The sequence below is a fragment of the Durotheca rogersii genome (assembly GCF_024521655.1).
Source record: "Durotheca rogersii strain YMJ 92031201 chromosome Unknown GGS23scaffold_2, whole genome shotgun sequence".
NCBI classification, from domain to species: domain Eukaryota; kingdom Fungi; phylum Ascomycota; class Sordariomycetes; order Xylariales; family Xylariaceae; genus Durotheca; species Durotheca rogersii.
This window is the reverse complement of record NW_026251233.1, coordinates 911,774-923,834: the sequence shown is the minus strand read 5'-3', so window position 1 is coordinate 923,834 and position 12,061 is coordinate 911,774. Positions and strand designations below refer to the sequence as shown.

Sequence of the window (12,061 nt, the reverse complement as noted above, 5' to 3'; positions counted from 1 at the left end):
TATCTAGCCGTAGGGGGTTTTCCCGACTGAACGGGCGATTATACGGCTATCTATATCCTTTATACCGCCGTCGTCGTAGGCCCCGTCTTATTATCTGTAAATAGGTAGAACAAGAGACGTTAAATTCACACTCTCTCTCTCTCTCTCGCCGGGCGTGAGGAACAGCCGGACGTATGAGGTGTCTAAAGTCTGTTAACTGCCTTGGAATCCTACTGGACTGCTGGTCCAGGGTATATTTCTCGACGGTTCGGGAATAGGTTGGCTATCGCAACAAGGTGGCTGCTTAGGTGGGATCTCAGTTGTGTGACCATAAACAAACACAAGAAGGGCCTCATAATTCGATCCCGTGGCGCGGTGCGTGCTTTGTCCCATACCAGAGGAGGAGTTATGTAGGTACTACTGGAGACTGATGGAAGCCCACTGTTGCTGCTGCTACCGTGCTTCTACACCTTACAGACTTCTGTCCAGATATGTATGATCCAAGTCCAATAAGGCCATCCAACCCAGCCGTCCTTTACTTTACCTAGTATTCGGCTTCTACCCATCCTTAACGCCTTATCTGGAGGCTCCGGGCTCCCTGTAGCTCGAATCGCCTTACAGACTCCCCTTACTTCAGGCAGCCCACGACCTAACAGTCGTCACACGGACCGCTGGGAGTACGTTGCTCTCCCGGGGCTCTATGCCATCCCATAGTGACCCCAAGCTACCAAACACCAACCTTTGCCATGCTATTCATCCTCGCTGACCGCTTTGACGCTTCGGCTGCCCGCGATTGATTCGGCGCACAGGGGCAACTCGTTCGATATACATACTCTTGAGAGTTCTCTGCCGTCCCCATCGCAATTTCCGCGGCTCTCTAGCCATGACTTCATCTATTTCTTCACGAAGGCCCCCTTTGAGCCAAACCCAAAAAACACATCATCGCCAAGCGTCGGTTCCATAACGTTGTCGCGCATTTCGATACCGAGAAGAGCCAGGGCAAACGCCCTTACTCCCGCCCTCAACTTGTTCGCTACAACTACGAATATGTACTCCCTGAGGCGGCTAAAGATAATATCTTGCGCGACTATTTTGCCGTCGTGGTGCTTTTAATAGATGAGGATAGGAATGACGACTTTGAGTAAATCCGCTCGGAATTCTTTAGGTCCGCTCACTATCTTCTGGATGACTATCTCCTCCCTGACGAAGACCCACGAATCAATCGCCTCTCCATCTCTTAGTCGCTGTCATTAATATACATATTTCTAATAGAAGCTGTCGGTAACATGACACCGCGGCCCTCCCCCGTCATCCATCCCGCAGTCCCGAGAGCAGACGGAGACGGAAAAATGCAAGGTTCCGTTGGAACGCTGAGCTGACTATCAACTCTTGGACTTCTCTGCCTAGAGCGTAATCGCCATCGCTGTGTGATGTCACGAGCGTTTGATGAGCGTGAAGCGATAAACCGCTTTACCCGTCACGGCAGGAACGCTCAAGATGACGATGGGGTTTCGCTCGAGAATGGTGTTACGTGAAAACGTAAACGCCATAGGCAGGATTTCCTACAGGACGAATGGTACAGGTTTATTTCTTTTATAACATTCCTATTTTTCTCAACTTAACCCGGTATATGAACTGCCTGGGCATGCAGCGCTCGCAGTCCCTCACATAACAATATTAAGCGTCGAATTAAAGGCATCGATATCAATGATCGGGCTCGCAACGCTAATATTACCATTACTCATAGTCTTCGTCATTTTTCCCAGACTTCGGGATTTTCTTTGAACCCGTCCCAGATAATGAACGATTCTACACCTGCCGGGTCGATTCGTTTATTTATCCAGTTTTGTGTCGGATCCACGGCCTTCCTCGTAGTGGCACACTCTATTATGTCACTGATACCCTGACAACCGACCCCCCCCCTCCATCGTCTCGATTATTGGTAGTCAGTGCATCGGGCGCTTGCATTCTCCACCTCTCGACTGCGGGAGGTTATACCGGCTAGCTATTCTGGGACATTGAAGAGGAGGAAATACGGCTAGACGGGTCTACCGAAGTAGGCTGCTTGACATACGCTAAATTAGGAGTGTCAGCTAGGAAATCCTACTTATATTACAAACCTGCATTGTCTACGAGGGAGATGTAGGCGTTTGCGTTTTCATGTGATATCGAGGGTTATCTGGAATTCCCTTGAAGCTGGTCTTGATGACGAGATTCCGTTTAGTTCGATTACTGTCGATTAGCAACGGAATTTTGAGAAGGGGAGTGGCTCTTCGGTACTACTAAAATCGTGTTAGCCGCCTGTAGCTCTGTGTTTAAGCATTCGTAGACATTGGCTGCCAAAAAGTATACGCAAAAGATATGGAATTCGCTACCTACCGCCAACAGAAGCTGAGGTGTGGCCCCTTTCGGCGCACAACACCTAGTTCCATCGTTGCGCTTATGCCACTGGAAGCAGTAGACTGATAACGGAGGGAGACAGATAAACGATGTTCTCGTCGTGCGGACCGTGGTAGGCTAGGGATACCTACGTGAGTGAGTGCCCAGATCTATCACGTCATTTGAAGCCTGTCCACGAACGATACGATAATCACAGCCACTTATTTCGACCTAGGGCACTGTATGTAACAATGCTTGCGTAGGCAGCGACGACTACCGGTCTTGTGAGGAGATTCCTTCTCGACACAGTCCTAGACACAAGTCCTGTACAAGGCGAGCCTTTCCGGGAACTCGTTATGAGCGACAGCAAGGCGACCGGCCGGTGGCCGTTGATTGGGTTGGGCGCGGTGAGCGGGTTTCAGAATTCTAGACTGGCGCTCGAATGGGAGTCGAGCATTCACCACATCGAGCTAAGAGTATGAGTAAGGATCGTCGCTCTGTTCGCCGAAAGATCATGCATGGATGCCGACTGATAGATAGAGATATTATATATACACACCCCTTCGACAATCGCTGCGTCATCGAACCCGACCCGTCGGTGGATTTTACCGAGGTAATCAGATCCATGTGCCCGGCTCCATAATACATATACTCCCTAGCACGTAGACGTTATTCCCAGGCCTGCTGGCTCGACTTAAGGCTGTTATTTCCGCGTCACCTCCGGCGCCGCTTAGACCAAGGAATGGGCCAAGCGATGCCCAACTCGACCCCTTCTCAGCTTCGGGTATCCAGGATGACAAGCTTCGGCGGCAGCAGCGAACGGGCACTACCCTTGGACGCACACGTATACTTACACTTACTCACTTTCTTGGCTTGCGCCCATCCTCCGGCGTCTTATTCCCGCTCGCGAAGCATTGTCATCGCGAATCCCGCGCCCGCGCCTGGACCTGATTTTCCGACATACTGGACGCCTTGCGAGACTCTTGCTCCGTTACCAGGTGTGTATGTATGTAGGTACGTCTTAGTAAAGGCCCGGCAAGAGGAAAGGGGTCGTTGCCTCTGCATCACAGGGACCCGGATCTGATAGCTGTGCCCAATCCTGATATCGGGAGGGAAATACAACCCAAAAAACCCTATTTGTAGAACACCAGTGTTAAGCGAGCCATTGCCCACCCACCCATCCACTGAAGAGGAGGTGTGTTATACCCACGTAGCACAATAAATACACACGGTGACTTGCAACTCAACGAACAGCGGTGCCAAGGAATCCGGTGGGGTTCGCCTTATGAGGTCTCAACGGATAACAGCCCTGGCCATACCCCGATTATACCTTTTTCTTTTTTTCTTTCTTTTTTTATCCGGTCCGCGGGTCGACGAGGCGGCGAGGGAGAGACGTCTAGGCAAACGGGAAAAGGATAATAACTCTTTGTACCATTGGTGGGTGTCGCGAGTTGCGTGTAGCGATCGGCTGCTAGGGGGGGCAGAGGCCATGCAGTGCAGGGATGACAGACGTATGTAGCCTGTAGGTAACCTATGTAGGTAACCTAATGCTACATGAAGCGTGAACGTATAGATATGCAGATAGACATGGATGGTGTAGCGATAGAGAGATAGACCGGCTTGGCGTTTGTTTTATTGAGATCCCTCGCGAATAAGCCACAGTAACATGGCGGCGGCGTTTATACCTACTGGTCCCAGGGCTTCGTACTAATAGCGACAAGGCCGCGAGGCGTAGTATATCTGTGCGAGGACGGGATTTAATTCGGATAAATCGCGGTGTTAGGGGAGGGCGCCACGATCGAGGATCGAAAATCGACGATGATTAACGGGGATATTCCCTCTCTCCGTCTGTCTCTCTTGGATCCGCTGTGTAGGACACTGGCAGAGGAGGGAGTGAGAGGCTTCGGGCGGGTTCGATAAAACCAGGCGGGCTTCTGTAACTCGGTTACTTCGCCGCCATTGGCCTTGATTTGCGCCTGCTCGCGCTTCCGCCGCTAGAGTCTTACCCCATCGGGTAAGCTGCATACTAATTTTCGCCCTTTATTCCGTTTTTTTTTCTCTCCTTTTTTCCCCCCCCTGGTATTTGCCTCAGTGGAGACGTTCCTGGCTGGAAGGTACCTGCTTCGACTGGACTGGCCTATCGCAGGCGCGTTCGTGCGACCCGCACTGCTATACCTGGAAAGTGGGCCCTCCCGAGTTGTCAGGGAAGTTGCGGCTCGCAGGACCCACGGCGGCATGTACTTCGTAGTAAGTATCTACTAGGTACCTGCGTACCGGCCCACCGACACAAAGCAATTTCGATGGCTTCTCACCACAACACCACTTCTCTGTTTCGCTTCCCATCTGCTCCAACGCCCTCTGCTCGTCTGGTCGTCGTGTCCAGGCCATCGGCGGCCCGTTCGACAGCGAAATAAAGCGTTGCGCGTCAAAAATACGGCTGCCGTGGACCTGCAGCGTCGAGCCTTCGAGATTGGCCTCGACTGCGCCGCGATGTTCGCCATCCGCGCTGGTGGCCCGGCCCTGAAATTCGAGCCGTATGGCCCCGGTTCTCAGCAGCCCCGGCCCTGTGGATCTGGGTGAACTCCGAGATTCGCCGAGCCATCTCCTCCATCCAGCACCAGCACTCGAGTCGTGCCCGTGTAGAAACCTGCGATTAAGCCCTACCTAGCCTCCCGCCTCTGCCTCTCCTAGTGGCTAGGGAGCCTGTGCTGTCTCACGCAACAATGGGGATCTTGCCGGATTGAGAAACGAAGTGGTTCCGTCATCGGCATCCGTCCAATACATTCTCTACTACCCCCTCGAACATCTGTTCCCGGGCGGTATCCAATAAAGCCTGCCACCAGCCCTCGCTACGGAGCTGTGTTTACTATTGTGGACAGGGCTAGGCTGTCGATGGGGATTATCGCTTCCTATAAGAAGGATGAAGCCCGCCCCTTACCCTCCACCCGTATGTTTCCCCCTGGAAGCGAGTGTATTCTCGGCGCTACTGAACCCCTTTCCTCATCTTCCGCCCCCCTGGGACCCGATTCACTTCTAGATTCCTTCGTGATTGTCCGTTTGGGCGACATGGACGAGCAAAAATTACCCATAACAGAGGGGCCGTCTGGTCAGACAGCCGCCCACTCCGATCACCTGGCTCGGTACACCTCTGTTGTCCCTCCGTTGGCTCGCCATTCCACGAAGGAAACTATTCGGGACCCGAATTTGGACGTCAACCTCCCTTACCGAACGCTATCCAACGACGCCAACCTTTCCGAGTACATTACAGAAACGAGGTCGGGGCAGATACCCGGACCTCTCGAGCCAGATGGCCAACATCGCTACAAGCTTGTCACTTTTCTTCCTAACGACCCGGAGAACCCCAAGAACTGGTCCAAAGCTTACAAATGGTACTGTACTATGGTTGTGGCTATCACCTGCTTCGTCGTGGCCTTTGCATCCAGTGTTGTCACTCCCGACATCGTGGGCGTAGCCGAGGAATTCGGGGTCAGCGAGGAGGTTGCACTCCTTAGCATCACCTTGTTCGTTGTGGGATTCGGAATCGGTAAGTGCACCCACTCGAAAACGCCTAGTTTTAGAGGAGATGGGACTAAACTGCGCACCAAGGACCCATGGTTTTCGCCCCTTTGTCTGAAGTTTACGGTAGACGGATCATCTACGGCACAACCCTCTTAGTCGCCGTTGTCTTCATCATTCCCGGCGCCGTGGCCAAGAACATCGCTACCCTCCTCGTCGTCCGCGCCATCGACGGCATCGCATTCTCTGCCCCCATGACCCTAGTCGGCGGCACGATGGCCGACCTGTGGAAGTCCGAGGAGAGAGGTATTCCCATGGCTGCTTTCTCGGCCGCTCCTTTTATCGGCCCCGCTAGTAAGGATCTCCCGAGACCGTATCCTACCTCATTGCTTTCAATTCATACTAACACGCGTCTTATAGTCGGACCGCTGGTTGGCGGCTACTTGTCCGACGCCGCCGGTTGGCGTTGGCTTTACTGGATTCAGCTCATTCTGGCCTTCATCGTCTGGGTCCTGATCACCTTCACTGTCCCCGAGACATACGCCCCCACCATTCTCTCCAGAAGAGCGAAGAAACTCCGGGAGCAGACCGGCGAGAAGGAATACGTCACGGAAGAGGATATCGACAAGAGGCCATTCGGTGAAAGGGTAGGCATCTTCCTCATCCGGCCTTTCCAACTCCTCTTCGGCGAGCTCATCGTCTTCCTCATCAGCCTTTACATGTCCGTGCTGTACGGCTTGCTCTATATGTTTTTTGTGGCTTTCCCTATCATATTCCAGGAAGGCAAGGGGTATTCTGCCGGTACAACTGGCCTCATGTTGTAAGTTGAACCCGTCTAGATAACGTTTCTTCAGATTTCTGTTGCTGACATATCCGATGAAGCATCCCATTGGCCGTAGGCGTAGTATTATCGGCCATGTGCTCCCCCATCGCCAACACCCATTACCGAAAGCTTATCTCGAAGCACCACGGTCTTCCGCCGCCGGAATTACGACTCATCCCAATGATGGCTTCCTGCTGGCTCATCCCGATCGGCCTGATCATCTTCGCCTGGACGTCGTACCCGCGCCTTATATGGGTGGGCCCGGCCCTCGGCGGCTTCCCCATCGGCTTCGGCTTCATCTTCCTATACAACAGCGCGAATAACTACCTCGTGGACGCGTACCAGCACCAGGCGGCGTCGGCACTCGCTGCCAAGACGTGCATCCGGTCGTTCTGGGGCGCGGCCGTGGTACTCTTTACAATCCAGATGTACGGCCGGCTCGGATACCAGTGGGCGAGCACACTGCTCGCAGGCATCAGCCTGCTGTGTTGCGGCATCCCGTTCCTATTCTGGAAGTACGGCGAGCGCATCCGCCAGCGCAGCCGGTTCGCGTACGCGGGCGAAGATGACGACAAGGTCAAGGACGCGAGCGATGATACGGGTCCCGTCGTCAGGGAAGACGACTCGGAGGACCAGGACCTTCGGCGCGCGAGGAGCTACGTCAGCAATCCCTAAACACCACCACGTTCGCTTGGACCGTATTGAATACACTTACCCTCATCTATGTGGGGGCTGACAAATTCACGAGGTCGTCTAGACGTATAGACGTGTATAGACTGGACTAGATTTTATAGGCAGTCATGGATACCCTTTTTGGGGGGCGTCGACGGTGTTATTCGACGCGTTGTATAGAAGTATCCTGGCGGCCGCTTCCATCAGGGCGTCCCGCAGTACCCAGCGCTTTTCTATTTTGGTCTACCTTATATCATGGGAACCATCGGAACCAAGGAAAAGGAGATAGATAATGAGGATGTCATGGCGTTAGGGAGAGGTTCAGTGAATAATTATTCACGTGGGAGATTCGAGGCGTTCCCTGGAGGGATGAAGCGTTCCCTTGATCTTGATAAAGATATCACTTTTCTGTTTCTATTTCTTGTGTGTGTCTTGGACGCAATGAATTCATGTATGAGTTTTCAAATTATTACCTTTAGGGAGATTGTCTAATGAAGATGGGCCTACATGTAGGACCATATGGCTTGAGCGTGGATGTGAGATTTGAATGTTGTGTTCCTACCAACAAGTATTAGAAGGGGGAATAAATCGACCTGTGGAGGCCATAATACCAACTTCCGTTCCGATTGCGTATTGTTTATCCGTGATCGCATCAACACTATGACAGCCGGGTGAGCTTCGTAGCGCCCACCCTCTTTCTTCGACGTGACAAATAGACAAATTAGCCTCCATCCCTACCCGGCCCGAACACCTTTATTCGCAAACCACTCTTTGTACTAGGTAGGTAGGTATGTGCCCAGCCACAGACCTTACAGACCCCACCGCTCCAACCACAGCTTCATCCACTCGCGGTTGACGGGTGGCAGGGCGCGTGCGGTCGGGCTCGCGCGGAGCACGTTGTCGACGCGCCAGACATAGTCGTCCTCGCCGGCCCCGGCGCGGGGCAGCAGGGAGCGGTAGAAGTCGAGCAGCTTGGCGGCCGGGTTGTCCTCGGGCGACGCGTCGCCGGCGGCGGCGGCGGAGCTGCTACGCTCGAGAGCCGCGATCCACGCTTCGAAAGGCACCGCTGCCGACACCACGCCCGTTTCGAGCAGCGCCGGCAGCAGGTCCGACCACGGCGCTGGCGTCGGGTTCACTAGGTTGTACACGCGCGCCCCGGCGTGACGGAGGCCATCGCAGTGTCGGCGGCGCTTGCTGCTCGGCTGGGAGGAGTGGCGAGGCCGTTTGACGCCCAGGCCGGTATATTCGGCCTCTTCCTCCTCTTCGTCGCCGTCGGCGTCCCCCCTGGCGTTGTGGCCATCATCCTCCCCCCGTTCCCCGCTCTCGTAGCTGTCGCCGAGCACGATCTCGACGGCGATGCGGCTCAACGCATCGACGGGGATCCACTCGACGCGGCTGCAGGTGCCGAGGGACGACGGCGCGACGCCGCCGAGCGCGCGCGCGGAGCTGCGCACGAGCGACGGGAACCACTCGGACGGGTTCCAGACGCCGGGGGCGCCGGGGGCCGCGGGGCCGGCGACCTGGCCGACGCGCAGGACGGCGGCGGGGCGGCCGGTGGCGCGGGCGTACGCGTCGACGAGCGCCTCGCCGACGTGCTTGGAGCGGGCGTAGCCCTGGCGCAGGCGCAGCCCGCGGGGGTCGGCGAGGACGGCCTCGGGGACGGGGCCGGCCGCGGCCATGGCGGCGGCGACGCTCGACACGAAGAAGACGGCGGGCGCGCGCGCGCCGCCCCGCGCCAGCTCCAGCACCCGCGTCACCCCCCGCACGCTGCCCTCGAACGCGCCCAGCGGCAGCAGGAAGTTCACCGGCCACGCGTTGTGGATCACGGCCGTCGCCTCCGCCCGCAGCGCCGCGTACTCGGCCGCGGCGAGCCCGAGGCGCGCCGCGCCGAAGTCGGGCGCCGTCAGGAACACGACGCGCGGCCGGCCCGCGCCCGGGTCCTCGTCTTCGTCTCCCTCGCTTACGCCGTTACCGTTGCTTTTGTAAAGCTCGCTCGAGGCGAAGCCGTCTTCGGCCGGGGGTAGGCCCCTCGCCTTCAGCGCCGCGGCTTGCTTCGCCCGCGCGTCCGGCGCCCGGTTAATGCAAAAGATGCGGCGCACGCGCGACGCCGGCTGCGCCTGCAGCGCCGCTAGCAGGTAAGTGCCCAGCGAGCCGGTGGACCCGGTCAATACGATGGAGTGCGGCGCGCCGTCGCGCGTCGCGAGCGGGAGGTACTTCCGGAGCATCTCGGCGACGCCACCGTCCTCCTCCTCGTCTGCCTTGCTAGCTTCGCCGTTTCCGTTCTGCGTCCGGCCGTTCTGGCTCCCACGGTCCCCCAGTAGTAAGGCCGATAGCTTAGCAGCGAGCGCCCGCGCGGTCGGCGCGCTGTACATGAAGCCGATATTGATATGCCGCAAAGTATCCTCAAGCGTATCAGCGCCGGCGTCCGCGGCACTACTGCCTCCATCTATGTACCGCCGCAGCGCTGCCTTTAGGCGCGCGATGGTGATGGTAACGCCGTTGGAGTCGAGCCCGCGCGCGAATACATCCGTGTCGGCGTCGACGTCGGGCGCGTCGAGCGCGAGGCGGTAGAGCTGCGTGAGCAGGGGGGCCAGGCCCGCGGCCGACAGGTCGGCTACGGGGGCGATGCCGTCGCTGTCGGCGCCCGCGAGCGCGCCCCGCTCCACCGCCGCGTACAGCGCGTCCAGCTCCGCCGCGTACGCGTCCAGCGTCAGCTGGCGCTGGACGGTGCCCTTGGCGGCGCGCAGGAACGGCTTGTCGCGCGGCGCGAACAGGACGAGCTCGCGGGCGATCTGGCCGAAGGCCGGGGCGGCGCGGTTCGCAGCGCGGATCGCGGGCCAGAGCGCGTCGAGGGCGGCGCGGCGCTCGGCGGCCGTCGCCGGCGCGCGGTCGTCGCGCATCTCGACGAGCAGGCAGGGGCGCGCGCGGCCGGCGCCGCCGACCAGGGCGCCGCGGACGCCAGGGGCGGCGGCGACGGCCGCCTCGAAGTCGGTCGGGTCGAGCTTGAGCCCGCTCGCGAGCGCGACCCAGTTGTCGGCGCGGCCGCGGAAGCGCCACCACCCGGGCGCGCCGGGCACGGGTGCGAAGAGGTCCTTGGTGCGGTACTCGGCGGCGGCGGCGAGCTCGGGGCAGGAGCGGAAGAAGGCGTAGGCGCGCTCGACGCGCGGCGTGCGCGGGAAGACGAGCTCGAAGAGCCCCGGCAGGACCTCGTCCATGCGCTGGCCGACGTCGACGAAGCGCAGCGCGTCCCAGCGGTCGCTGGTCGGCGGCGCGCCGTAGTCGAGGTGCGCGACGCCGCCCTCGGTCGTGCCGATGCAGCTGTACAGGTGCGGGGTGAGGCGGGCGAGGCGCGCGCCGAGCGCCGGGTTCATCGGCCCGCCGACGTAGCCGACGTGCCGCAGGCGGGCGAGCGCGGCCGCGCCGGCCGCGTCGCTGAGCATGCTCTCGATCGGTGCCGGCGGGCAGATGAGGCTGTCCGCGCCGGTGCGGCCCAGCACGGCGGTGATGTGCGCCGGCACGGCGGGCAGCTCCGGGTGCATCATGATGATCGTCGAGTCGCACCGCAGCGAGCCGAAGGTGAGCAGCAGGGCGCCGGCCTACACGGGTACCGTCCGGAGAGGGGCTTTGGTTAGAAAAGTTCTGTGCCGTTCTTGCTTGCGGCGTTGTACGAGACGTCTTGGCAACTTACGTGGGATTGCGATCCGATGAGCAGCACGTCGTGCCCGTCTATCGTGCTGAACGTGTGTCCCTCCACCCTCGTCCGTCCGGGTTGACCGTCGTCGTGCATTATGGAATACAGGCATTCGAAGTGCCCATGCGTCCACCATATCGGTTTCGGGTGCCCTGGTAACACGGGTGAAGAGTGTGAGCATTTAAATCCTAGGTTCTGGCCTAAACACTGGGATGACCAGGGAGAGTGGATGTAGATGCGATAATTAGGGAGAGGCTAGGTGAAGTATCTCTGACCTGATGTTCCCGACGTATGCAAGCCCATGAACCTCTTGTTCTTGATCTTCTCGTACTCCTCGACGAAGGCGTATTCTTCAACCGGCTCGCTCGACACGATATCCAGCAGCGAGAGCCCCGGCCTGGCCATGACGGCTGGGCTGGCTTGGGTGATCAGCTCGCCGAGCGCTTCGGCGGACTCGGGGCCGAAGAACATGTGCTTGGCCCCGACGGTATCGAACAGCTTGAGGTTGGCGGGCACGCGGTTGCTCAGGGACGGGAACACGACCGCCTTGCCGGTCTTCATAGCGGCCAGGGCCCATATCAGGTACCGCACGTCGCTCTGGGACATCCATATAAACGTCTCCTCGTCGGCGGAGAGGTTCTGCTCGAGGAACCAGGCGGCCCTGTTAACGGCATTGTCTAGGACGGCGTATGTCACACGGATGGGCTCACGGTTGGGATGGCTGATGATGATCAAGGGACGCGTCTGGGATATTCGCCTCCTCACGATGTCCGGCACCAGCTCGCAGAAACCAGCCATGGCTTACGGATTTGGCAGAGGCCGGAGGATAGGTTGTCAGGTGGAAAAATAGAAGACCTGGCTCGGCGAGATGGACGCAAGGAGTCGAAGACACAGATAGGTAAGGAAGGACAGCGAGAGGCAGTCCTTGTCACCCATCCCCCTTGCACCTCTCCACCCCATCGGGGGTGGTAGCACTGACGAGTGTTCATCATATCTCGCAG

At 58.2% G+C, this 12,061-nt stretch overlaps 2 protein-coding genes across 2 annotated transcripts; one reads left to right on the top strand and one right to left on the bottom strand.

Moving 5' to 3' along the window:
• Positions 1–5,424: 5,424 nt before the first annotated feature.
• Positions 5,425–7,372, top strand: GGS23DRAFT_602478 (MFS general substrate transporter; the record flags this gene model as incomplete). Its single annotated transcript, XM_051519328.1, has 4 exons — positions 5,425–5,902; positions 5,965–6,228; positions 6,295–6,694; positions 6,757–7,372. The coding sequence occupies 4 exons, from the start codon at positions 5,425–5,427 to the stop codon at positions 7,370–7,372; spliced, it is 1,758 nt and encodes a 585-aa protein (XP_051376042.1).
• A 126-nt stretch (positions 7,373–7,498) lies between these two features.
• Positions 7,499–11,858, bottom strand: GGS23DRAFT_612459 (acetyl-CoA synthetase-like protein; the record flags this gene model as incomplete). The annotated part of the gene is made up of 3 exons (XM_051520491.1): positions 7,499–10,965; positions 11,058–11,212; positions 11,336–11,858. The coding sequence occupies 3 exons, from the start codon at positions 11,856–11,858 to the stop codon at positions 8,179–8,181; spliced, it is 3,465 nt and encodes a 1,154-aa protein (XP_051376041.1). The 3' UTR covers positions 7,499–8,178.
• Positions 11,859–12,061: the final 203 nt, after the last annotated feature.